General features: G+C 50.4%; 2 protein-coding genes across 6 annotated transcripts in view; one reads left to right on the top strand and one right to left on the bottom strand.

Annotated features, from left to right (window-relative positions):
• Tmem8b (transmembrane protein 8B) overlaps positions 1 to 14,784 on the bottom strand; it is a 24,566-nt gene extending 9,782 nt beyond the window's left edge. For 2 of the 5 annotated variants that reach the window (XM_036177481.1, XM_036177480.1), the window contains exons 1-6: positions 14,050 to 14,784; positions 10,319 to 10,508; positions 9,752 to 9,959; positions 2,458 to 2,591; positions 1,943 to 2,211; positions 953 to 1,278 (exon numbers count right to left, since the gene is read on the bottom strand). In XM_036177481.1, coding sequence (XP_036033374.1) covers positions 953 to 1,278; positions 1,943 to 2,211; positions 2,458 to 2,591; positions 9,752 to 9,959; positions 10,319 to 10,508; positions 14,050 to 14,575 — 1,653 coding nt within the window. In that variant the 5' untranslated portion in view covers positions 14,576 to 14,784. Of the gene's footprint in view, positions 1 to 952; positions 1,279 to 1,942; positions 2,212 to 2,457; positions 2,592 to 5,153; positions 5,886 to 9,751; positions 9,960 to 10,318; positions 10,509 to 14,049 lie in introns of those variants that run through there. The other 3 variants (XM_036177483.1, XM_036177484.1, XM_036177482.1) reach the window with 2 other exon arrangements.
• Positions 12,323 to 25,895, top strand: Fam221b (family with sequence similarity 221 member B). The gene is made up of 7 exons (XM_036177486.1): positions 12,323 to 12,334; positions 17,874 to 18,546; positions 18,687 to 18,830; positions 23,166 to 23,276; positions 23,425 to 23,622; positions 23,748 to 23,867; positions 24,018 to 25,895. Exons 2-7 carry the CDS (start codon positions 17,874 to 17,876, stop codon positions 24,197 to 24,199), a joined length of 1,428 nt encoding a protein of 475 aa, XP_036033379.1. The 5' UTR covers positions 12,323 to 12,334; the 3' UTR covers positions 24,200 to 25,895.

Genomic DNA, 25,895 nt, shown 5'->3' with positions numbered 1-25,895 from the left:
GCTCAGATCATCAATTTCAGAGACATGATGGCCAAGCAAAGTAATCAAAGTATAATCAGAGGAATGAGTGTCGGGTGGAGAGAGTCTAAACACCAGGGCCCCCAGACACTGACGTGGTCTGAGCTGTTGGGAGAGCTATGGAACTATCTGAAGGGGTGTTAAAATAGTATAGTATTGTAACCAATGCACAGCACTAAGGTACTATGTAGTAATGAGGAGAGTTTGTACTGTGTGCGTGTGCATGTGTGTGGGTACATATATGTGTATGTGGAGGCCAGAGGTCAATGTTATGTATCATTCTTCAAATGCTATCCACCTTGTCTTTGAAACATGGCCTCTCCTTTGGCCGGGAACCCACTAATTAGGCCAGGCTGGCCCAGGGACTACCTGGTCTCCATCTTCTCAGTGCTGAGATTACAGATGTGTGCCAAAGCCAGGTCCTTGTCCTTGGAGGGAAAACACTTTATCCACTGAATCTAGCTTCCCAGACCCAAGCAGTTACCTACTGATCATTGTCTTCTATAAATCTTAAACTGCTCTAGAAGACTCTATTAGAAACAAGGCAATGAATGGATTTGCTAGTTACAGCTTCTAGACAAAACGAAGATCAGTGAGTGCGTGAAGGTCACGAAAGCAGCCCTGATGGGCTGTCAGGAACGCCACCAGCTGCAGGAGCTGTCTCAACACAGGCCTCTCGTTACAGACATGAACTGCATTGGGATCAGCCCTCTGACAGGAGGCCAGATTACAACTAGAAACGCTGGGCCACCTGAGTCCTGGCTGGCGTGGTTCTCACAGTGCAGCGAGTGCCCAGAACAAGCCTGTGCTGAGAATTGGTGCCATGCATAAAGAACCTGGAGAGACTTCCTGAAGGAGACAAGGGCCCTACCACTTCCACAACTTTCCCTCTGAGACTCCCCAACAGGGAAAACCCCCCCTTCCCAGGAAGTACCACATTGAGCTGGAGCTCCAGACTAAGGACACCTCCACTGTCCAGCACCGGCAGCAGCCTCAGGGCAAACACGGCTGGGCGCTCTGGTGGAAGGGCCACGCTGGGACCAAAGAAGATGTAGAAGTGGACAGAGAAGGTATCCAGCTCATTGCGCAGAGTTGGACGCACTGGCCAGCAGTGCTCAGGTGGCAATATGGCTCCAGGCCCTTCTCCAGGAGTTCCCAGGGATGGTGGCTCTGGGGGCAGTGGCTGGTTGCCCAGTGACTGGGGCATATTCATGGCAGCCCCAGGGACCAAGGCACGGGACAGGCTGGGTTGTGGACACTCTGAAACAGAAGAAAGTAGACATGAAACATGTGGTCCGTACAGCCCCACAGCTCCACCACAAACCAGAACTGAGCCCGATGGGAGTCAGCAAAGGGGAGGGAGGAATGTAAACTAAAACAGGATTGGCCAGGAGAAAGGAGGCATCTGAGATCAGAGCATAGGGACCAGATGGTTCCTAACTGTCACAGCTTTTCAACTGACACGATGTGGAGTATAAAGGTCATCTGTTCCTCCCTGGGGTCACAATAGAAGGAATTGAGATCACATGTCCCTCCTCAAAGCAGTGAAAACACTGTGCAATATACTAATGTGATACATTGTCCTAATGACTTTTGAGTGTTGTGGCAAGGGCAGTTCCTGCAGTCCTTGCTGCTCTTGACCACCTCAGGAACCAAAAATGAGATTAAGCCAAAGAGAGAGAGAAAGAGAGAGGGGGGGGGGGACCTTTACTTGTCCCAAGTCAGGAACAAAGACACACTATGAAGGCAGCCCAACGACCTGAAGGTCCAGGGGACGGGACCTCAAGAGTGTGAAGAAACCTGGGTGGGGTAGGGGAAACTGTAGGGACGTGGATGAGGGTCTCAGAACACTGCCATCCAGATTACCCCCAGCCATGGATTGCTGCAGAGATCGGGGAGTTGAGGCAGATGAAGGGGTTCTGACCTTGTAACCGTACACACAGCTGGAAGCGGATGATCCTGCCAGGGCCACGGGATGGTGTCTCCACACGCACATAGACCCAGTGCCCCCAGGGGGGCAGGGCCAACTCCAGCTGGCATACTGAGGCACCTCCACAGGCCACAGAGCTTGAGTTGTGTAGAGGTGGGGCCTTGGGACGCAGGCGCAGTGTCAGGGGGCAGGCAGATGCCCCTCGGCCCCCTACACACATCAGTTGTGCAGAAACCCTGTAAGTAAAGCTGGGCACAAAGACCCTGGACAGAGGACAGGTGGAGAGCAAGAAAAGACAGAGAAGTAAGAGACACATGAGGAGGAAACGAGAGGAAAGAAGAAATGCATGGGGAAAAAGATAGGGGAACGGGCGGCCTGGTCAGGTCTTCCTCTGTACGAGAGGGGAGAGGAGACTGGGGTGAGACCCACCCTGAGCACTCACAGTTACTTTGGCAAGAGAGAAAGCAAGACTTCCCCTGTGTAAGACCAGGTTTGGAGTGTTTACTTACTTATACAAGGCTGAACGATTGTGGGGGGAGAGGGTTTGCTCTGAGGGACGGCCAGGAACCAGTACAGCCACATCCAGCAAACGTCGGACAATCAGCTGCGGCTGAAGGAGGTACTGACACTCATCCTGGAGACCCTGGAACAAAATGGGTGGCAGGGGAGACAGTGGGGTTGCTACCAAACCAAGGCTAACACAACCTGCTGGAGGGGTCTTGAAGAAACCCCTTTATCCTCCAGCTCCCAGGGTTCCCTCTCTGGTCTCTAAGCTCTGAACTTTTCCTACCCGAGTAATCATTTTACGAAGGACTTTGTTGTATTAAAAATATTTTAGAATAGGCTTAACTGCAAGGACAAGGGGCAAAAAGAAAAAGCCCTGAAGGAAGACATACCCAAGTATGGGTACAGGCTCTTCAAGGGAGAACTGCCTTTGTATTTGGTGTGTTCATGTACTTGAGTGCAGCCACGCGCCAGAGGGGAACCTCGGACGTCAGCCTCCACTTTCCACTTTGCCTGAAGCAGGTCTCTTCTTGTTAGCAGCTGTAGAAGCAAGGCCAGCTGCAGGAGCTTGGCCCAGGAGCTTCTGGAGAGCCTCCTGTCCCCACCCCCATCTTGCCATAGAGGCACTGGGATTCCAGATGTGTGCTACTTGGCCAACTTTATGTGGGTTCTGGGGATCTGAACTCATGTTCTCATGCTTGTAAAACAAGTGCTTTCCCCACTAAGCCATCCCCTCAGCTCTTGGGGCAGTCATTTCTGATCACCTTTGTCCTATCTCGGTCTTCAAGGTCTCAACATGAAGTTCAGGGACTCCAGTTCAGACCCAACTGATAATGTGGCTCTGTTTGTACCTTATTCCAACCCAACCCCTGTGCTTGGGACATTCCTAGACAAGACATTCCCCCACACCACTGTAAAAGCAATCTCTCCCATCCCACACCTGAACACTGGCTCTGCTAGGGGGTTGGGAAGCTCCTTCTAGGCCCCTAGTCCAGCCCTTCTGTCACCACTAGTAGTCTGAACCTTTAAGTCTTCCTGTTCCCCACGGTGCCCTTCTGATGTGTGACCTCTGCTCCATCAGGCCAGTGAAGACTACTTATGACCTCCCAAGCCACCTCCAGACTATTTGGAACTTGAGAACAGGACTTGGCCCTCCCGACGAATGTGGTGTGTACAGCTTGCCATGAATGTTGGCCAAACACATGAATCAGCCCAGCTGCAGACAGCACTAACCTTTATGAAGCCAAAGCCTGTCCCTCACAGCTGCTCTGACCTGACCCGTCTGTGCCTCAGACTGTTTCTTTGGACATTGAAGGACAGCCACCATACTTCCCAGGGCTTCCTTGGACTGGACAAACTCCCAAACCCTTCTGTCCCACTCTGCTGAGACCACTGTCCCAACAGCCTCATCACTTAACAGCTCTCTTTCCACAGAAGCTACATCTTCTACGCCCCACAAACCCATCCGTTAAGGGGCGTGAGGGTCTCTGAATGAGGCTTCTCTAGCCTTCTAGATAAAGCCTTTTGTTGGCCTGATAAACTAGAGGCTACGGCTCGTTTTGGTGGTTACTCTGATAAGATGTGCCCCCAAAGCCTTGTTCTCGGGGAAAGTTGCAGGCCCTGACACTCCACCATGTTTGATGCCATAGAACAAGTCAGCCAAGTCTGGCTTTGGGCTAAGTCCACAGTGCTGTGGGGAGCCTGGCCCTGTGTCAGGTCGGAGCAGGCAGGTGCCCTGTGCTTGTGCCAGCTGTACCACCTCACCGCTGCATCTCAACGCTCAGCAGACCACCTGGCTCATCCGAGGTGCTGGAAACCAAACAGCAGTCAGGCTGAAGGATGGGTGTCAAGAGAGAGTCCCTAAGTGACATAACTGTCCAGAACTTTCCATCTCTGACACCCAAAGCTGATGTCCCTCACTTCTGATGTAAAAACCCTGTGGATCAGAAATACTCTGCCTGCCCCCCAGCAGAGGGATCCATGGCAATCTCATGCTCAGGATGCACCCCATTTCCCTGCCTCACAGTCTAGGGGAACAAGCACTGCTCCCATTTTTGCTGTTGGTTTTGGAGAGGATCAGCACACATGGGTGCTCTGGCTGTGTTCCTTCAATATCCAGTCTCTTCCTCAACCTGAAGCGCAGACCAGGAAAGGCAGAGGCCTGGCAGAAAGACTGGACCATGGAAAACTCCTCCTAGTTTGTAGAGCACAGGGAAATGTCTTTGCTTTTTTGTTCTTTAGAGAGGGTAGAGAAGGTGTCCTCTCTGTTATTCTGTCTGTAGTCCAGGCTAGCCTGGAACTCACCTTGTAGTCCAGGCTGGTTATAACTCATGCCAATCCTCCTACCTCAGCCTCTCGGGTACAGAATTACAGATGTGAGTCACCATGCCCAATTGATAAAATGCCCCCACCAGACTGGCCTGTAGACAAGTCTGTGGTACATTTTCTTGATTGATGATTAATGTGAGAGGGCCTAGTTCTCTATGGCTGCGGCCACCCCTGGGCTCTGATCCTGGGTTCTATAAGAAGGCAGGCTGAGCAAGCCAGGGGAAGTAAGCCAGTAAGCAGCACCCCTCCATGGCCTCTGCATCAGCTCCTGCACCTCCAGGTTCCTGCCCTGTTTGAGTTCCTGCCCTGGCTTCCCTCAGTAATGGAATGTGACCTGAGAGCTGTAAGATGAAAGAAACCCTTCTCTCCTCACATTGCTTCTGGTCACGGTGTTCTCCCGCAGCAACAGAAATCCTAACAAAGACAGGCTTGCAAACTGAAGATACTCAAGGACGCGCGGTTCCCTCTGTTCCCAGCACAGCTTTCTTGTCCTCGGCCAGTCAACACCAACCCACGTGGAAGTGAATAAAGGCAGGACGGGCTGCAGGGCCGGAAGAGGAGGCAGATGGACATTTAGGAGTTGCTGTGCTGGCAGAGAGGCTTCTGTGGAGTGCATTAAAAGCTGAGGAACAAGACTTCATGAACTGGTCGTGGGAAGTAAGAGAAAAGTAAGACTCAAGAGTGACGGTACACTCGAGGCTTGAACAACTGGTGGCAGCAGTACTACTTGCTGGGAAGAAGGCAAGGAGAAGGAAGAAGCCTGAAAATGAAGTAGGAACAGAGTTTGGGACTTTGCTTTGTACACAGTAAGCTTGAGTTCTTAGAAGCAGTTGAAGGTGTCAAGAAAGCTGGTAGATAGAAAGTCTGAGATGATAGAATATAGGGCTGGCTACCTACTCTTAGGAGCATCAACTAAACCTAGATGGCATTTAAAACAACTGTGCCATAGATACCACACAAGAGAATGAAAAACAAAAGGATTCTCCTGGGACCAAGCCTCAGGTCACAACACACAGAGATCAAGCAGAAATGTCAGGGAAAAACGTGTTGTGGAGGAGTATTTTAACTGGGCAAAGACGTGTTACATTTGTTTATGCTGCATTTGTTTAACGATGTAAGGATGACTGTTTAGTTATGTGAAGATGTGTTGCGTTTGTTTCACCTAAGGCACCTGATTGGTCTAGTACAGAGCTGAATGGCCAATAGCCAGGCAGGAGAGGGATGGGGGCCTGGTGGGCAGAGAGAATCAATAGGAGGAAATCAAGAGAGAAAAAAGACAAGAAAGAGAAGGAGGAGGAGAGAAGGGAGATGTCCCAAGGTGAGAAGCCAGGCAGCTGCCAGCCAGGCACTGAGAAGCAGTGGAAGTCAATATACAGAAGTAACAGAGGTAACAAGCCCCGAGGCAAAGGTTATTAAGGGGAAACAGGTTAACTTAAAAGAGCTAGCCAGAAATGAGCCTAAGCTAGACCCAGCATTCAAAACCAATAAATCTCTGTATCGTGATTTGGGAGCTGGTTGGTGGCCCAAGAGGAAAAGCCTGGTACAAAACAGCAGGTGGACAGTGGTCAGGAGAAGCAGGAGGATGACAGAAGTCCTAACTGCCATGACGACAATGATCAAGAAGGAAATAACAGACGGAAGCAGTTGGAATCTGGATACTAGTTACCTATAGGGAGAGAAACTCAAAACTAACAGAAGGGAAGAAAGACTTACTTCTCACTGTGGGCATTTCATGTCTTTCAAAGGCTGTACCAGGCCATATGTCACCTATATGAAATATAAATAAATAACTCAGAGGGGAGAGAGCAGAGGAGGCACTGATAACGACCCCACCTCCTGTGGCTCAGACGTAGAGATGCTCATCCTCACCGGTGGCCTGCCTTCTAAGCTGTCTGCTCTTTCCCATCTAGTCTTCATTATTTGACCTGATTTTATTTACACACAAATCCTAGACTGGAAAGAGAAAGTCTTCAAGACCTATACCCCACTACTTTAGAGAACTTTCTCGTTATGAGCTATTAGGTGCTATGGGTATCCACAACCCCAAAGCCATCCCAGGCAGGCTGGTAAATGGGAGCCTTAGGATGAGCACTTGCTAAGACACGGAAAAGAAGATGAGCGTCTAGGACAAGGAGACGAGGAGGGCTGACAGGAAGACGCTAACACAGAGGATCATGAGCTCAGCTTAGGACAGCAGGAGTTTGAGAAAGCAAAAGAAAGCATCAAACACTTGCCAGGCCCCACCACATGCCAGCTCAGTGCTGGAACACATGGTTCAGGAGAGGGTCTGGACTAGAGAAGGGCAGGCAGCCTTTCCAGGCTCCCTGTCACTCTCAGGAAACAGTTCAAACTTCTAGGCCCTCTTTGGTTTGACTTCTGCCCACACTTCTACCTCCTTCAGTCCTCCTCCGGAGCTCTGGTGCATGCTCCTCCCACCAGCTGGTGCATGCTCCTCCCACCAGCTGGTGCATGCTCCTCCCACCAGCTGGTGCATGCTCCTCCCACCAGCTGGTGCATGCTCCTCCTACCAGCTGGTGCATGCTCCTCCCAGCAGCTGGTGCATGCTCCTCCCAGCAGCTGGTGCATGCGCCTCCCACCAGCTGACATACTTCCCCATCTCTTCCCACTGAGGCCTCACTGCTCAGTCTCTGAATACGACCTCCACCATATTACCAAACTGAGTTGGCCATCTCCTCTTTGTCTTTTTTAAGCATTTTCACATCTCACCAACACAGGTTATCTTTACCTCAGTGTCCCCAGCTCCCAACCCAAGGGTTAGAGCAAGGCAGCTGAAGGACAAAGGGTCACAGAAAGATCTAAGCTCATCCCCAAAGTCCAGGAGGACCCTAGAAACAATACCACCTTATCTCCTTGGGATCCTTTCTGCCCCCACCAGGTTATCCTAAGCCATACTAAGTCCCGTGCTTGCCACACCTTACAGAAGAACCATGGTACAGGAGGATACAAGTTGGGAATGCAGAAGGTTCTAGACAGGACGCCCCTAGGTTTAAGTCTGGGAAACTAGCCAGGATCAGGGAGCTTAAGAATCCTTAGAGGCCCTTGTAAGACTCCAGAAGGTAATCAACACTGCAGAAGAACCATACCCAAGATCCTCGTCTAGCCAACCTCTAGGACAGGCATGTCCAAAGAGCTGCACTTCACAGTCCTCAGACCTGCAGCCTCCAGTGGATTCACCCTTCTCCCCGGTCTCCCCACACTGCTGTGCATGGCTGTCTAGGCCTCTGGTTATAATACCAAGTCTCCCTGGTCTCCCCACACTGCTGTGCATGGCTGTCTAGGCCTCTGGTTATAGTACCAACTCTCCCCGGTCTCACCACACTGCTGTGCATGGCTGTCTAGGCCTCTGGTTATAATACCAAGTCTCCCTGGTCTCCCCACACTGCTGTGCATGGCTGTCTAGGCCTCTGGTTATAGTACCAAGTCTTCCCAGGACAGAAAACTCCCTCTAGACAGAAACACGTATGCAGGCCTGGTTGTTTTCTCACTCCCCAGTGGTCTAGACACTTTGAATCATGCAGTAGGTTCTGAGGAGCCTTGCTCTGTACTGCTATCCCCAAGCACTCCTGTCCAGACCTCAGCCCAGTGGTTCTCACCTGTGAGTTTCGACCCCCACAGGGGTCACATAACAAATATCCTGCATATCAGATATTTATAACAGTAGCAAAATTATATTATGAAGTAACAATGAAATAATTTTATGTTTAGGAGTCACTACAACACGAGGAACTGTGTTAAAGGGTCTCAGCATTAGGAAGGTTGAGACCCAGTGGGCTAGAGGATTCTTCCATCAGTTCTTACAAAGTGAGGCACAGTCATGGATCACGGCTGAGTTAAGAGGCAGGCTCTTTAAGATTTGGCCAAAGATCAATGAAGACATTCTTCCTAGTAGAAAAGTCCTTAGTTCAACATGAATCAAGAGCCCAGAGACTTTCCAGGTGAGCTCCCAGCGTGCCCTCATCTAGAGGACTCCCAGGCCCTCTTGGAATTCACAAAACTCAGCCTAGACACTTTGCCAATTTAGAGGCAATTTTCACCTGGTTGGGAATTCCTGTCCCTCTTAATTCTCAATGGCCAAGCACCACTAGCTCTCTTACTTACTCTATAGTTCTCTGTAAACCCTGTCTGTTCATGTCCTTCACTCTTACCAAAGCCTCACACACACGGCCACCAGACTAACAGCTCATCACAGCTTCCCTCTCTTGCAATGGGCAGAGTAGGAAACCGATGCACTTCCTCACTCCCAGGAATAATCCCAACTTGTCTAACATACCAGAGTGGCAGGAAAACACTGTGGTATTTTCTTTCACTCCAAACTAAAGAAGCATCCTGACCTCTGAACCTGCCCTTCAGACTGACAATCTCTGCTGTGTTAAAGTCAGTCCTGATATCAGAGGAAAGGAAGGTAACAGTTGGGAAAGACATCAGCTATCCAAAAGCCTCCAGTACTAGGAAAACCTTCTCTTACGGCTTCTCAGAGAGCAAAGGAAGACCTGAAACCATGATGCATTGGGATAAAGACAAAAATGTGGCCTGAGAGAAATTTCAAGGGTATTATCAGCCAAAGTCTAAATAAATACATACATACATACATACATACATACATACATACATACATACATACATACCAGGGCTGTGCTTGTACAGCAGATTCCATCAGCCCAGATAGCTTATGACCACTTTCACTAACCTTGGTGCCCTCTGATAGGAAAGGATACACTGCCCAGTTCCAGGGCTTTATTCCAGACTCCGCAGTTTCTCTCTGACCTACCTGGAATCAGTTTCCTACTCCAGGCCATCCCACAAGTTAACCTGCTGGCCTATAATAACAGCTCTACCCCAGCCATCCGGTGCTGCTGCTCTTTCTGGTAACAAGGCTATGATGCCAGTGAGCACCCAGCATGGACAGGAGGGAAGAGATGACCCCTCCTGACACAGGCAGCGTCAACCCACCTTGACAGAGATGTGGCCATGGGCTTGGGGAAGGTGGGCAGCCAAGAACCAGTCCCCAGGTAAGGGGCTGCTGACGTTAAAGATGCCCGAGGTTCTGTTGGGCAGTGTCCAGCTGAGGGTGAGTGAGAAAACCCCAGGCACAGCCGTGTCTGATGGAAAGTGTGTATGCAGGGGATTGATGACAGGGGGTGCTCCAGAGCGGAAATACCTGGAGGATGAGAATTAGGAAGAGAGAAAAGCAGGCAGTGGGGTAGCAATTAGGAAATGGGGGTTAAAAAAAGAACTGCTATTCATCACTAGTAAACAGATGGATTCCCTATACTGACATATACCACAAAATGGTTCCAGGTCAAGGGTCAAGTTCATAATGGGCAATAGTTCAGCTCAGGCACTCATAGTAGTTACAAATGGCCAGGTGACAGAGGTCATGGCCCCGGCTCACACTTCAACCTGGATAAGTGTCAGGGTCAGGTCAGGAGGCATGTTTAGACCTCAAAAAGTCATACTAGAGTTTGGAAAGTAAGTAGGGCTGGAAATTGGTTACGGAAGGGTAGATCAAACACTCACACAGTTACACTTTGATCTGGGCAGTGGTCCCCAAAAGTTCCTCCCTGCTCCTTGAAGATAATGAGGTTCCAAACAGCCAGGAACGTGTCCTCAGGAACATGGAAGTGGAAGAGCTCAGTGCTGGCAAAGGAGCGGAATGGGCTGAGCTTTCGGGGTGAGCAGGTGGAGTAATCCGTCAGGAAGAGGCCTCCTGGGAAGCAGAAGGCAGTCAGCAGAAGGCAGGGACAGAGGCATCTCTCTCCAGGAGTTAGCAGGCAAGCCCATTTCTCTCACTGACAGCCCCAAGTCAACAAGCAGTCCCCAGCAGCCAGGAGCTGGGGCTTGTGCTACCCTCGCCAGTATCCGCTTTGTTCCTCACAAAACCTTGTTCTTAAGAAATTCCTATGGCAAAAAAATGGAAAACTGAGAACTTAAACCCAGGATCCTTCATACAGCTTCATGCTCACTCACTTTGGGGGTATTGTTCTCCTCTCACCAAGACTAACAAAACAGTGTGCAAGTGTGTGTGTGTGTGTGTGTGTGTGTGTGTGTGTGTGTGTGTGTGTGTTGGCATAGGCTCTTAAGCCACTGGGCAAGCTAGAACTCCACCTGTGGGGCTTGGGAGTCAGCACAGAACTGTGTAACGTGCTTGTTTTCTGCCCTTCTCTATTCCCCAGCGGTTAGGAGCAGGAAAAATTCTCAGAAGCTTCACAAGAGCTGTCTGTATTCTAGCTCAGGGCAGAAGAGGGGAGGGGAAGGTGTGGTACGCCTGCAAGGGAGCTGCTTGGGTGGCAGAGTCAAGAACAGGAGCTGGCAGGCCACCACGGCAGTGCCCAAGAGAGGAGAGCGATCAGAACCTTGAGGGTCAAAATTAGCAGCCAGGGTGTTCTCCCAGGAGGAGGTCCTGGAAGGCAGTCAGTCACTCGGTGACTCAGTGGCACCCTAAGTCACTTGGGAATATTTGGAGCAGACCAGGTTGGGGGGGGGCGACACTCTAGCTGAAATGCTCAGATCCCTGATCACAGCTGTCAGGAGCAGAGCCAGGGTGGGCAGGAGAGTCACAGGCCCTAGCCAGACAAGCACATGAGGACAGGAGAGTCACAGCAGTGAAGGTGATTCACAGCTCAGATGATAGGATAAGGTGGTCCCAAGACACAGGCAGTGTCCCCACAGAAAGCTCTCATGGCCCGTTATCCCTCCCTCCTCCCTGCCTCTCAAAACAGTTCCAAAGAAGCCCAGGAATACAGCCCTGGACAGGTGGAAAGCTGGGGTAACTCAAGCGTCTTCAAGACACAGTAGAGGTTGGAGGGAGGGTTCTGGAAACTTCAGCTACACAGGAAATACCCATAGGGCTTACCTAATCTGATGATCTCTACCTCTGGGGACGGGAGTCATGACCCCAAAAATAAGGTATTTAAAGTAGCAGAGACATGGGGCATCAGGGAAAAGGCGGCTGCTGAAGGAGGGTAGGTGGGCCACACTACAATGGGGCATACTAAAGAGGTACCTTATACGAGTAGAAGCCACTGGCCAGTATGGCTCAAAGGCCATGACAGCACCAAAAGATCAGACTCTGCTGTGCCAACCAGATGATCAATTTCAATAAGAAAAACTGCCTACTTGCAAGCTGAGCACTGCCCAGCGTCCTAGAGAGGCTCAGAACTGCACTCAGACAGTAGTGGGGAGGTATCCAAGGCAGATGAAGTGCATGGGGACTAACCAATGGAGAAGACAGCTTCCTGGGAGCTCTGCCTCCAGGAGGCCCCAAACTCAACAAACAGCCTTCAATCCCATTGTTATCGGAAAGAAGAGCTCTGGAGTGCCCTCTGCTGGGGTTAGGGAAGGGCTGCTCCTTCTAAAGCTAAGCACTAGAGGAACACAAAGAGCTTGTTTGGCCTGGAGAATCATGCAACTGCCTGAGCCAAGCCCAAGAAAACCAGTGGCCATGGGGGTGGTGGGGTGCCACCGGATGTGCCTGCAAGAAAAGGAGTATGTAGCAGCTTGGAGCTTTGGGAGGAACTCAGAAGGAGTTTGGAGGTGAGGTAGAACCTTGGGAAACAGTCCTATTCACCTCACCCTTTGATTTGGGATTTGACCAGGGCCTACCATGTCCCAGAGGAAGCAGGAGCAAGGCCCCATCCAAGTCTAAATGCACTTGTCCTTATGTCCCTTCTGTGATAACATGTAGGTGCTTTTCCATCACCTAACCCATAGGAGTGTGTGCAAACTCCCCGCATCAAAACCAAAAACCTGACTGCCAGCAGCTTCTGCAAGTGCCCAACCTGCACTGCCATCAGCAATGAAAGTCTATTCCCCCACCCTGGGTCCTTCCTTCCAAAAGCAGCACTTCAGTGGTATGTTCATAAGAGGAGCGAGCCAAGCTAAGGAGTGTGTGGGCTATACCACATCTCCCCGCACCCTCACACAATGACATATGCACTCCAAAGACACATCAGCTCATGTACACTCAGATAAAATACATGTCACCAACATGCAAGCATGGACACATGCTGCACACACACCATTCCCACAGATCCCTGTTATACACACAGGTACATAGAGCCCACACATCTCTGCAGGACTGTGACCTGGGGAATGCACCGATCTCAAGCTGTACATGGAAGCTGGCCCACTGAGATCAATGAAACCCACCTGCACCCACAACTGTTATTGCCAAGGACTGTTGAGCACATCTCCATCCTCTCAGCAAAGGTGGCTTGGGGCTGAGGCCATGAACACTAGCCATTTCACAACAGGGCCATCTCTGCTCTTAGGCTAGGGCTCCCTGTGTCATGTCCACCCTCTCCCCCCCCTGCCCCCCACCCGCCCGCCTTCCCCCAGCCCCGCTTCCTCATTCCAGCCATTAAGAAGCTGGACCACTCCTCCCAACCAAGTGACTTACTTCCTAGGCTACATGATGGATATGGGTTGACACCTGACAAGTGAGAACGAGTTTATGAATTAAGCTTCCTTGCAGACAGACTAGGGAGGAAAGAGATTATGCTTTGGGCCAATGGAGGAGTACTTCAACCGGGAATGTAGTCAGAGGGAGGGAGGGGAGGGGGGGAGTCGACCAGATGTCATAGGAGTTAGGAAATCTTTTTCTAGCCCCACTATTGCTATTTATACATACTACAACTTTGATCAAATTACTCCCTCACTGAGCCTCAGTTTCCCCATCTGTAGAGTACTGCTGAGGGTCAGCCATGCTCTAAAAGTATCAAGAATTATCTGTAGTCCAGTGGCATTCACTTGGGGAAAGACCCAGCACAAGAAAGCTCATCATAACGGCAGCTAACCCACATCCATCTATGCAATGCAACACACTGTCTTCAAAGTTGTTTTTAAAACCCTTTTCGAATGTGTGTTTGGTATCTCCAAAGTTTAGGCCATGGTCTGGGGGCTAGAATGGAAGCTTCTATTCTGCAGGACTATGTCATCTCCACAAAACTTTGCAGAAGGGGTAAAGGCCCCAAGACTTCCCATGGAAAGCCAGACCCAAGGGGACACCAAGAACTGAGATTTCCCAGAGCTTTTTAGGGACTGTTAGCCACCTGCTGAACTAGCTGATCAACACCACTCTTGAAATCTGCCAATCCATCTCTTGCGAAGGCCTTTCTCTCCCTTATCCCCCCCCCCACACTTCTTCCCCAGTGCCCTAGCTCCCCAAGTCCCATCTCCCCTGACTCTTTCCCAGCCACCCCTCCCTGGAACCCCATCCTTGTCTTCATCTTTCCTGTTTCTGCACTCACCAGCCCCTGGACCAAGGACAGAAAACAGCAACATCAGCAACAGGGCTGGCGGCAGCTGGAGCCCAGACCTGAGTCGAGGCTGGGAGAGGGGCAGAGTATGAGAGAGGCGGGGAGCCAGTGGAAGAGACTTGGGCAAACACAGAGATGGGGGCAGAGGCTGAGATACTGGGTTGCGCTGGACTGAGCACTGGGGCTCAAACAAGGGCAGAAGATGTGGTGGGAAGAGTGGGTGTGATGGGGACCGGAGCAAGGGCTGGGGCTGGGCCAGGGGCTTGAGCAAACGCTGGGGATAGGACAGGGTCAGATGCCGGGCTGGGAATGGTGACAAGGGGTGGAACAAGGGCCGAGGCGGGGATAGCGGCCAAGCCAGAGGCAGGGAACGGGGTTGGAGCGGGGACCTGGACCTGGGCATTCGCTGGGACGTCGGCCGAGGCCGGGGCAGGTTTGGGAAGTGGGGCGAGGGCGTGGCCGCAGGCCAAGGCTGAGATTGGGATAGGATGAGGGGCCGGGACAAGGGCTGGGCCATGGCCCGGGGCGGGGGCGGGGCCGGCCAGGCCAGCACGGGACGCTCGCAGAGCTGACCCGCGGCTCCGCTCCCCACCCCCGGGGGGTGGCCTCCGGCGTCCTCGCGGGCCCGGGGTCGGGACCGGGACCTGGGGAGGAGTTCAGGCCTGGGCGACTCCGGGCTGCGCTGAACCGGCGATAAGCAGGCCCCGCGGCGTCCTCGGCGTGACGCTCGCCGGGCGCTCCGCCCCGCGCCCCATCCCATTGGTCCCTCTCAGCAAAGCCCGCCCCTCCCCAATTCTATTGGCCTCTACCTTAAGCCTGCTGGGCTACCTACCTGAGAGCCTGGGTCTCACCCTAACCACTGAGCCCGGCTGACCTCTCAAGTCCTCGCAGCTTCTAAGGAGCGCCAGACTGGTACAGGAACTCACAAAACCAGGCTCCTCTCAGACCAGGTTCCTCCCACTCCTGTGTTTGCACAGCCTACACAGAGACTCGCTCAGCTCCGGGTCCCAACTAGAGCCAAAGCTGCCCCCTCAGGAAACCTCACCCACGCACATGACCAGACTACTGTTGCCATGGAGACTCCTGGGCATTCGGGTTGCCCCGGAGCTCGATGCCCGCTCTCCTCCCGGCCTGGGTTCCAGAGGCTTCGGTCAAGTACATCCGTCATCGGCCCTGGACCTCTCTTGCCCCTTCCCTTTACTACGCTTCCTCATATCGGGCCAGGGTCCCTTTGTGAAGGTCTGCAGATGCCCAAGTCTCCCCCAACAAACTTAGAACGAGACCTCTCACTTAGCAACTACAACCTGGCTCATCTAAAGCAAAGCCGTTCATTCCCTCGGTCAGGATCAATACTTCCCCCTCCAACCCAGGTAAAGATCCTGACCTAAGGACTTGCAACCATCAAGCCTAAGCCCGCAGGTATGTAGTTTCTCCACCACCCTCCACGCCAACCCTTTACTCCATTTTTTTCTCCTAATACCTACTCGTTCTCTACGTTTCATCATTATCCCACCTCTGCCTCTTCCCTTTAGAAAGACTCCAGTGAGCTTAATTACTTTGTTTTTTTACCTTTAGTTTTATTTTATGTATATGGGTGTTTGGCTTGCATGTATGTCTGTACACTACGTGTGTACAGTGCCTGTGGAGGCCAGAAGAGAGGGTTAGATCCCTTGGGACTGGAATTACAGGCAATTGTGAACTGCCCTATGGGTGCTGGGAATTGAACTCAGGTCCTCTGCTGAGCCATCTCACTAATGAGCTGAAGGTGTAACATCTTCAGCTAGCTACCATCTGACTCCTGGGAAATCGAGGGAGCAGTGAGACACAAGAGTTCTCAGGTAACACTTGAAGATGACGGCGGACTTACAGATGATGACAGAGTCTGTTTTGGAAGGTCAAGTGGTGGCACTGGCCTGTAATCCCAGTATTTGGGAAGCAGAAGCAAGAGAATTGCTGCCAGTTCAAAGCCAACTTGGTCTACACATGAAATTCTAGGCCATCCAGGGCTATATAGTGAGACCCTTTCTGAAAAACCAAGGGTTGGGGGTGTGGCTCAGTGATAGAGCACTTGCTAACATACAAAGGCCACCATTCAGCCCTTAGCACCCAAAGGAGGTCAGTCATGGTGGTAACAGACCTTGAGTGTCAGGACCAAGAAACTTGGATGCAATCCTTTAGGCTCAGTCAGAATGTGTTCAAAAGATCTTGCTAGCAAGCGCAAGGCCCTGGGTTCGATCCTCAGCTCAAAAAACAAAAAACAAAAAACAAAAACAAAGATCTTGCTGAAAGGGGAAAGAGAGCTTCTCTCTTGGATCTTTCTAGGGTAAATTAGGCATCCTCCCTTTTCACAGCATCCTGGAGATAGGCCGTTCATATTGTCAACTGTGGGTTACGTTGTCTCTTTCCCAAGCTCACCTGGTCTCGATGCTGAGCGTGGTGCCTGAGTAAAGTGTTGGTTTTGGCTATTTGTAAAATGTAAGTTTCATAAACGAAAGACTTAAGTGGAAAATACACCGGGGATGGGAGTGGAGAGGCAATGTTATTATACAATCAGAAGGAAGATCGTGAGAACATGAGCAAATTGGAGGGAATAGAGAGGGAGGATACATTTGGGGAGCATTTGGAAGATTGAAAGTAGTTCTGGTTGCAGATGGGTGCTAGGGAAGAAGACTGGGGTGTTTTGTGTATTCCCAAAGTCAGTTCTGAAGCCTGTGGAACATCCGGGTGGAAATACCTCGCAGGAAGCATCTGAAGCATGGACATGAAGAAGTCTGAGTTAGAGATGTGGAGTTAGAAGTCAGAGGTAGCCAGGCATGGAGCGACACCTTTATAATAGCATCCTCAAGAGTCCAAGGCAGGAGACCTGTGAGGAGTTCAGGCCAACCTGGGCTACATAGAAACCTAGCCTGAGCTATATAATAATACTTTGTCTTGAGAAGGAAAAAAAGAGGAGGGAGAGAGAACACACACACACACACACACACACACACACACACACACACAGCATGTAGTTGAAGCCTTGAATATGAATGAGCCCAAGGAAGGAGGTGTGGTCCCTGGACAAAAGCAGAGGACAGACAGAGTCCTGCTAGGCATGCTGCAACATTCTCCTGGACTCTTGGAGACCAACCCCAACTCGGGCTTCATCTTCAGGTTCGGGAACTCCATGGCTATAATTCCAGGTCCTTAAGACATGCTCCAGACTCTACCCTTGAATTGGCCAAGTAGCTTGTTGGGACTCCCTCCTGGAGCATGGTCCTCTGCTCCCAGCTACTGATGGAATTCTGACTGCTCTGTCTTTCCTCCTCCTCCTCCTCTTCCTCCTCTTCCTCCTCTTCCTCCTCCTCCTCCTTTTGGTTTTTTGTTTGCTTGTTTGAGACAGGTTGTTTTTGTTGTTGTTGTTGTTGTTTTTTGTTTTTTTGGGTTTTTTTGTTTGTTTGTTTGTTTGTTTTTTTGGTGCATGTCCTGGATCTTGCTCTGTAAACCAGACTGGCCTCGAACTCACAGAGATCCACCTGGTTCTGCCTCCTGAGTGCTGGGATTAAAGGTGTGTGTCACCACTGCCCTGCTCTGTCTTTCCATCTTTAAATTCCAGCTTCATACCAACCTACAGTAGTGTGCCGAGGGAGGCACATAAGTGAGCCTCCTGGCACTGCACCCTGAGACCCAGAATTCTTCTTTCTTCCTTCTGATGTCTTAGGTGCACTAATAATTTTGTCCTCATCCAGTGACATCTGTGAACCCTGGGGCTCTGCCCTGACTTGCAGACCCTCCAGCTTCAACCTAATGAAGCTTGTACCTTATTCTACCACTAGATGGAAGCAAATGAGACCACAGAAGACCCTCAGGCCACCCCGGGTGCAAGTGAAAGCTCTTCTTCGAAGAAGCCCTCCGCTGAAGACTTGCAGGAGCCCACTAGTCCTAACAGTCCCTTGGAGCTTTCCAGCTCACAGACATCTTTACAGCCTCCTGCCACCGACACCCTTTTTGTGACATCTCCTTTGCCGAATCCTGAGACTGAGGCCTCTGAGGACCTCCAGGAACCCTCTGGCTCTGGAAGTACTTTGAAGTCCCACACCACCAAGCTTCCTCCTGAATCACCCCAGGGTTCCTCTGAAAGCTTTTTAAACTCTCCCCAGTCCGTGACCTCTCTAGAAAAAGCCATCACCGAGATCCCTTTGGAGGACACTGCAAATGAGATTCATATCTCTAAGGTCCGAAACAATGCTCTTCAGCTCTCACGAAAGAAGGATGTCCCTGCGACTTCCCATAGGCTTTATTCTGATGCAGGTCCAGGGACCCAGCTCCCTGAATCCGAGCACTCTCCAAAGTACTCCTTTGCAGGACCTTCCACCCAGGCCAACGTGGACACGTCTTCAAAGTGGGAGGAAACAGAGGAAGATGAGCTGATAGTGGGTACTAGTTACAACACTGCTCAAGCAGCCAAGCCTGAGCCTCATGCGAGCAAGAAGAAGGAGAAAAGAGTTGGTAGTAGTTGTTCCTGCCTCCCCACTGCCCCTGAGACTCTGTCCTTGACTTATCCAGGAGTGGGTCACTCTTACCTATGGCTCCTCTGAGTTTTAAGGTCCTTTCTCTGCCCCCTGGTTACTCAGCCCCTGTCTTCCCAGGTTATGCAAGCCACCCAGTGGTCCCTGCTAAGCGGGCAGAGCTGATAAATGTGCCTAAGCCAATGCACAGAGAACAATTTGGTGCCCGGGTGAAAAATCTTTTCCAGTGGGAAAAGGATTCAGCCCTGAAGGCCATCCAGACAGGTGAGCCCTAGGTGGCCTTACAGAGCCCTGTAACAGGCCCAGGGACAGCTTCCAATCCAACAGATTTGGGAACCTGCCCCTTCATTGTGAAAATGTCCATGCCTCCTGTCTGGAATCTGGAAGGGGAGCAGGTGGGCTGGCCTGAAAAAAAATGGAGATTTCATATGAAGTCTAAGTAGCAAGAGATAGATGTATTAAAGTAACTGACTGTTATCAACAGAAGAATTGATGGCCAACCCCAGGTCCAGCACCCAAATAGTCTATACCAGAACAACCCTAAGGCAGAGATGGCTCCAGGATCTTAGGCAGTCTCTAGGAGCCTTATTCTCATGTGGATATGGCAAAAGATTTTAGTCCCTCAACTTCCGGCCCCCTGCTTCTACTTCCTGAGTGCTGTGTGTGCCACAGCTGCTTGTGCATGGTGCTGGGGCTTGTGTAAGCTAGACAAGCACACTACCCACTGAGCTACACTCTTGGGATTCCTGTGAGGGGAATGGGTGTGCAGATGAGCTGTGTAAACACATGGCACACTGCACGTAGGCATGTCTACCTGTGTTGTTAGGTTTCACCATCTGTAAGGATTATTAATCTCAGTAGGAAGGCCACTCTGATCATCTGTGATTCTGAACTGTCCAGTGAATTAAATAGAAAGTATTACATACGCTCAAGCCTTTTGTACTTCTGTGCTGCTTATGATGGAACTACATCAACAGGACCAAGATCGGAAGCCAATAGAAAATCCTATATTCTTCTCCTTTGTGCGATTTGCTCACCCCACCTCCATGTAGGGACCCTCTCCCCTTTGTCTCTATTTGCTTTTAGTCTCGTTCGTTTCTAAGTTTCCACTGATAGTGAAATCTCTGTGTAGTTGTGGTTTTTGTTGTTGTGTTGTTGTTGTTGTTGTTGATTTTTCAGGACAGGGTTTCTCTGTGTAACATACCTGGCTGACCTGGAACTCGCTTTGTAGACTAGGCTGGCCTCGAACTCACAGAGGTCCACCTGCCTCTGCCTGCCAATTGCTGGGACTAAAGGCGTGCGCCACCACCGCCCGGCTCTAGTTATGTTAACATCTATTACTGTTGGTTTTTTCTTGCAAATGCAGGTTCTGTCCAGTCTCCTCTTTACTCTTTTAGATCCTCCTGCCCACTCCTTACTCTTCAAGACCTCTGTATCTCTTCTTTGTTTTAAATGTCTGCATTTTCCTGCTTAAACAAGTGGTTTGTGTACTCAACCCTACACAAAAATATTTGGGGTCTGTCCCTTCCGATGTTGAACATCTTGAGTCAAGACTCCCTAAGAATATATGTGATGTGCAGAGAAATTTGAAGTGTGAGATTTTCCAAAAATTCTTTTAACAAACAGTTATTATGCACCAACTATATGCCAAGCATTTTTTTAGTTGTGTAAGCAGTGGAGCAAGGAAGGTCTCAAGGATAAAGCTTGTCCTTCAGTTGCACAGAGAGACCTGCCTCAAATAAATAAATAAATAAATAAATAAATAAATAAATAAATAAATAAATAACAAATATCCCTCAGACAACATGCTCTCTGATAAGCAATGCCATTAAGTAAAACGATCATTTTAATTTAGGCAACAAATTGCTGTGCCCAGTCGTGCAGAGACAGAGGAAAGAGGCACCCAGTTGGGAGCTCTAGACTAATAGTAAGCATTGGAAGGAAAGATTGCTGAAGCTACTATCTGTAAGAGGGTGAGAAGAGATAGTCAAGCTGGGTGTGATGCTGCACGCCTATGACCCCAGCACTTGGAAGGCTAAGGTGGGAGTATCACAGGTTTGAGGCTATCACAGTCTACATGGTGAGTTCCAGGCCAGCCTGGGCTGCATAACAAAAAGAGCCTATCAAAATAAAATGTTAAGTAAAATGAAAGAGATATAACAAGACAAGGAATCTTAGGAAATTGTAGTGTTTTTCCTTGTGCAAGAAAGTTGGTGGGGGATGCTAGCTCAGCTCTAGAACTAGAGAATTGTGCAGGTATTTTTGTGCCAATGTGGAGTCATAGTTCTATCCCAAGGGCACCTGAGAATCACCAAGATGATTTAAAAATAGGACAGCAGCTAACAGATTTGTGCTTTTAAATGATCACTCTGGCAGTAGAGTAGAGGGAGAAGGCAAGATTGGACACAGGAAGATGCCACTGAAACACTGGTAATAATCAAGGAAGAATGGATGATGGAGAGACAGATGGAGAGGTCCAGGAACACTGACAAGGCAAAGCTGACTGTTGGATCGCTGGGTATGTGGAATAAGTTAAGAAATGTTAAATACCTGGAGTGACACCTAGGTTCTTGGCTTGTCTGAATGAAGTGAGAGCAGACATACAAACCTGGTAAACAGAGGACAAAGGTTGAGAGGTTTTGAGGTGAAAACTGTAAGTGTTTAATGGAACGTGCTGGTGAGAATGTAATCGAAAGATGGCCCTGTGAATCTGAAGAGTGGTCTGAGATGGAGAGGCATCCTTCATATAAAGACAGCTGTATGCAGTATGGAAACCTTCTAGAAATCAAAAGTTGATATGCAAGCATGGCTATGCAGCTGTACCAAGTCAGAATGGCACCCAAGATAATGTCTTCTCTGCCTGCCTAGTCCACTTCTAACAGGAAGAGAGTTTGAAATCAGAAAGTAGAATCCAGAGCCAGCTGCCGGTTTCACCACTTTAAGGGTACAGAATAGGTTAGGCTAGGCTGGCTAGGCTAGAATAGAATAGAATAATAGAATCTGAGGTATTCTTTCCGGTCTCTATTCAAACTCTTCATCTGAATGCTACACACTGATTCCCGCGTCCATGCTCAGACTGGCCAAGCTTTGATTGATCTCCAGGTAGACTCAGGTTCATATCTGCACATCACTTGCTCCGCCACTGCGTCCAGCTTTTGTAGAGTGCAGAACCCCTCTCATGGAGCCCTGGCTCCCACACACCCATTGTGACTTTGCTTCTTCCAGTGCTCTCAACCAAACATTCCGGGAACAGCAGGGTCCCGGCACTGGAGGCAGCCAAGCCAAAAGCCACACCTGAACGAGTTTTAGAACCTTAGGAACTATGGGTAAGATAAGGACACCTGGCCTGAGACACAGAATTGTGGATTATGCCACTAAAGGAACGTGTTTGTTTTTCAGTCAGGCAGTCTGTCTTCTCTGGCATCTCTTTTATGACAGCATTCGAGATATGGAGGAAAATATAGGCCCTACTCTGTGGGAAGCCAGGGACAACTTTTAGAAGGGGTGACATTTCTGTTGAGACCTCTAACAGGCATAAGAGTCCTACAGCTGCAGTCCCCTTGAACCCACAGATATCCATCTGCCTCTACCTCCCTAATGCTGGGATTAAAGGTGTGTGCCACCACTGCCTGGCCTCTTTGGCTACCTAGTGGCTGGCTTTGCCCTCTGATCTTCAGGCAAGCTTTAGCTGTTAGATCATACACAAAATATCACCACAATGCTGTCCGGTTCGCCTGTCACTTCTGCCTAGCCCTGCCCTTGACTCGTGATGGGACTGGCCACGAAACTGGATTCTTTCAGACCCCACTGCTAAAGCCAGGATCTTGTAGCCACCTGCTAGTGCTTGCGTTCGAGAATACTAGCCTCCCTTTCCTTCCCATATTCCCTTTCCATTCCTTGAAACTTAGATTTCTTTGCTCTTCCAGCTATGACTTCTGGCCTGGCCCTTTCTCCTGATCTCTGGGGAACCGTCAGCCATCAGCTACCCTTCTCGGGATCACAGAGGGTGTTAGTTACACAACAGTGGGGCACAGAAGGGTTGACAGAGGTGTCAACCTGCAGAGTAAGGGGGCAAGCTTCCTCCCACCTCCTGGCACCAAGACTGCCCAAATTCCACCTTTCCTGCAGGGTCCTTCACTAACAATTCTCAACAGGAGCCAATCCCCATCACCTACTGTCCACCTGGTCAGTTAGCTTCTCTCTTGCCCGCCATAAACACTTGAGAAGGGTTGGACTCTAGCATGGAGAGGGGAGGAGGTAAGACTCTTCGACAGTCACCAGAGCCTCATGTTCATCTTCAGGGTCCTCTGGAGTCTCCCTGCTCTGAAACTGGAGACTACCTTCGCTTATCTCAGTCAGGCTGACAGACATGGGGTGAATCCTGGGATAGGGAGGGAACTGACGATACTTCAGAATAACAAAACTTGAATAAAAAAAGTCTAAGGGCCAGAAGTGAAGGCTCCCTAGCAGAGACAGGTACAGCAGGCTACGGGGGTGAGTTCTCCACCCCCACTCCAGGGGATCCATCAGAACACTTGTAGGGAGCTTAGGATTTTTTTTTTCCTTTTCACTTTTCCCTATTAATCCCTCCATATGTAGGTCTCTATATTGGCTGGCGCTGCCCCCATTACTTATGGGACTGTTTCCGGATTGGAGATGAGTCCAAATGCTTTTGTGGACATTTGTTGAAAGAACACCAGATCATCTCAGGTAGGAAAGAAGTCGCCGTACTTGTCAGGTACGAAGGAGCTACTACTGTACTCTTTCCTCTCTTGGAGGGGGAGACAAAGGTGAACATGGATGGGAGGCCAGGTCCTTGCAGGGGCTGGTCTAACCTCCACCATCCCCACTGTCCCAGATCTGTCGGTGCCCTGCAGCGTGAGTCAGTGCAGGTGCCTCATGTTTTGTTTCATCCCGTCACGCCCAGAGGAGGTAGGTGAGTTCTGGCTTAAGAGACGGGCCACCTTTGATCCCAAAGCGTGGAGAGCCCAGTGTCGCTGTAAACACACGCACCAAGAGCACGCAGCCACCGGAGCGCATCCCTGCAGGCACCGCGGTAACTTCTCCGGCAAAGGGGGGTTTGGGTGGGGAGAAGTGAACACAGGATGAAGACCGGATGAGTGTCAGCTCACAGGGGTGCGGCCCATTCCTTATGTTCTCCTGGGTGCACTTTTGCCCTAGGCTGTTGCTGTAGCCGTTTTGAGTCGAATTTCCTCTGTGCGGCCTGTGACCGGCGCTGGGAGGAACACGAGACTTTCTTCGAGAATGAAGAGACCAGGCGAAGAGGCGGGAGACCTTACGGTGAGGGAAGAACGCGGGGGCCGGGCCGTGCCAGCGTCTGTAATCAGAAGGCCAGGCAGAAAGGCACTCCTACCCTTTGCCCCTCCCTCTCCAGGCCTCCCGCCCTCAGCCCGCCCCACAGCCCACGCCTGCACTGCTTTCCACCCCCAGGAGCAGACTATGTGCCTTTTGCAGAGATGCCTGCCCTCCGAGATGCCATCCTCACCAACTCTGACCTCGAGGCCCTCCAGATGCAGGGTGTCTCTGGCCTCCCCAGCTCTCACCCTAGATCCCTTGCACCCCCTGGTCCAAGTAACCTCCAGCCTGGCCCTAAACCTGACTCCCATCCCTGACCCTTTCACCTCTGCTCTTCCCTCCTCCAGGGACAAACACTGTCAACAGCTGGCGCAGGCCTTTCTGAGCCTGGCCAAGAGCAACAATAAAGTGGAAGCCAATTGAATCGGACCTGGCTCTCTATGGGACAGGTAGCGTCAAGACTCAATTTAGAGTCAGCTCTAACTACAGGCAACAGACAGCACCAAGCAGAGTGGAGGCTGCCTCCAACCATCTTCCTCTGTCATGGCCGCATCCAAGCCACCGGCCCTGACACTAGGAGACTAGCTTCTAGAGAGCCAAGGAAGGGGAGTTTTCAAGAATAGAATAGGCAGGGATTTCAGATGTAGCTGGGGTTCCATAAGGCAAAGACATTGCAATTAGTAAGTCGTTGGAGACTTTGGATGGTGTGGTTTCACACGGGCATGGTGGTAAACACCAAATAGCCATGAATTTGAAGGAGTCTCTTCAAGGAGCTTGGGTAAGAAGTAGAAGAAAGAAAGCAGACAGTACCCAGGCTGTAGATCAAGGAAGCAACTTTTTAAGAAGGAAAGGAGGAAGAGGCCCATATACAAACAGATCCTGAAGGATGCAGAAGGGAGGAGAGATGCTTGATGGGACAAGATCCCAGACATGGAGGAAAGAGAGAATGAGGTCAAGGCCGAGGTGAAGGTATTTGCTCTGATGAAGAGAAACTTCATTTCGTAAGACATTTCAAAGAAGGGAGTGTGAGCTGCAGGAAGTGGGACCTCCCAGAAGTTCCCCCTCTGGTGACATCTATATTCTCTGTGAAGCAAGGAAGGGGTTAGTGGGGAGTAAGAGACTGGGAGAGAAAGGTGAGCGTTGGGGAAGGCTTGTGGGGAATCAGAGAAAATCATGATGAGAGCAAAGTTTAGGATTTAGTGTGGTTGGAAGTGAGAATCCACTTAGAGAAGAGAGGCAAAACTATTTAGACTAATGGGCACTGATGGGATGGTGCCAGAACAGTGAGGGAAAGAAGGAAAAGAAACGGCTGTAAGAAGTGAAGGGATGCTGTGCCACACGAGGAGCAGTGACGCCAGGGAATGAGAGCTATCAGAGGAATAAGAAGTCTCTAGCAGGCTCAGGAGCAGCTGCACTGGCGTGGACTGCAGCTCAGGAGACAGTGGTTGGGGTCTGCAGAGTATGCAGTGTTCAGGGAGTAGCTGCAGGTGATGGCCAGTGTTTGGAAGAAAGCGGCTGCCGTCAGTGTGAAATTGTGAATGCCAGACATTGTGAATGTCACAGAACCCCCTAGGTGATTTTGTGACCATGGGACGGATTGACGCTGGTGGGCTTGTGATGCTGGGTTCCCTCTTGCGGCCTCAGTTGCTAGATCTATGAGACAGGAATAACCTGTGTTGCCTACACTCTATGAAAACCCCAAGAAATGTCCAGCTTCAAAGCTTGGTGCTTCCTAGATTTCTACCCTCTTCTCATCCCAGCTCTACTGATCTCTTGCTCTTCTCTGGAGCGTCTCACATCTCGGGCTCAGGGGCAAGGTGATCCCACATTTCCTGATATTTAGAAAGGCCATCTGCCTTTGCAAAGGAAGGAATGCAGCCTAGATTTCTAGGACCCCAGGGCAAAATCATATGATCACATATAAACCCTGGGAAGAATTGAAAGGGCTTTCTGATAATATATCTGTGTAAAAGAGAGTGTGCTAATTCCAGAAGTTTCTCAACATTGATTGTA

The sequence above is a fragment of the Onychomys torridus genome, chromosome 2, assembly GCF_903995425.1.
Source record: "Onychomys torridus chromosome 2, mOncTor1.1, whole genome shotgun sequence".
NCBI lineage: Eukaryota > Metazoa > Chordata > Mammalia > Rodentia > Cricetidae > Onychomys > Onychomys torridus.
The sequence above is the reverse complement of the archived record's forward strand: the minus strand, read 5'-3'. Positions and strand labels throughout refer to the sequence as shown.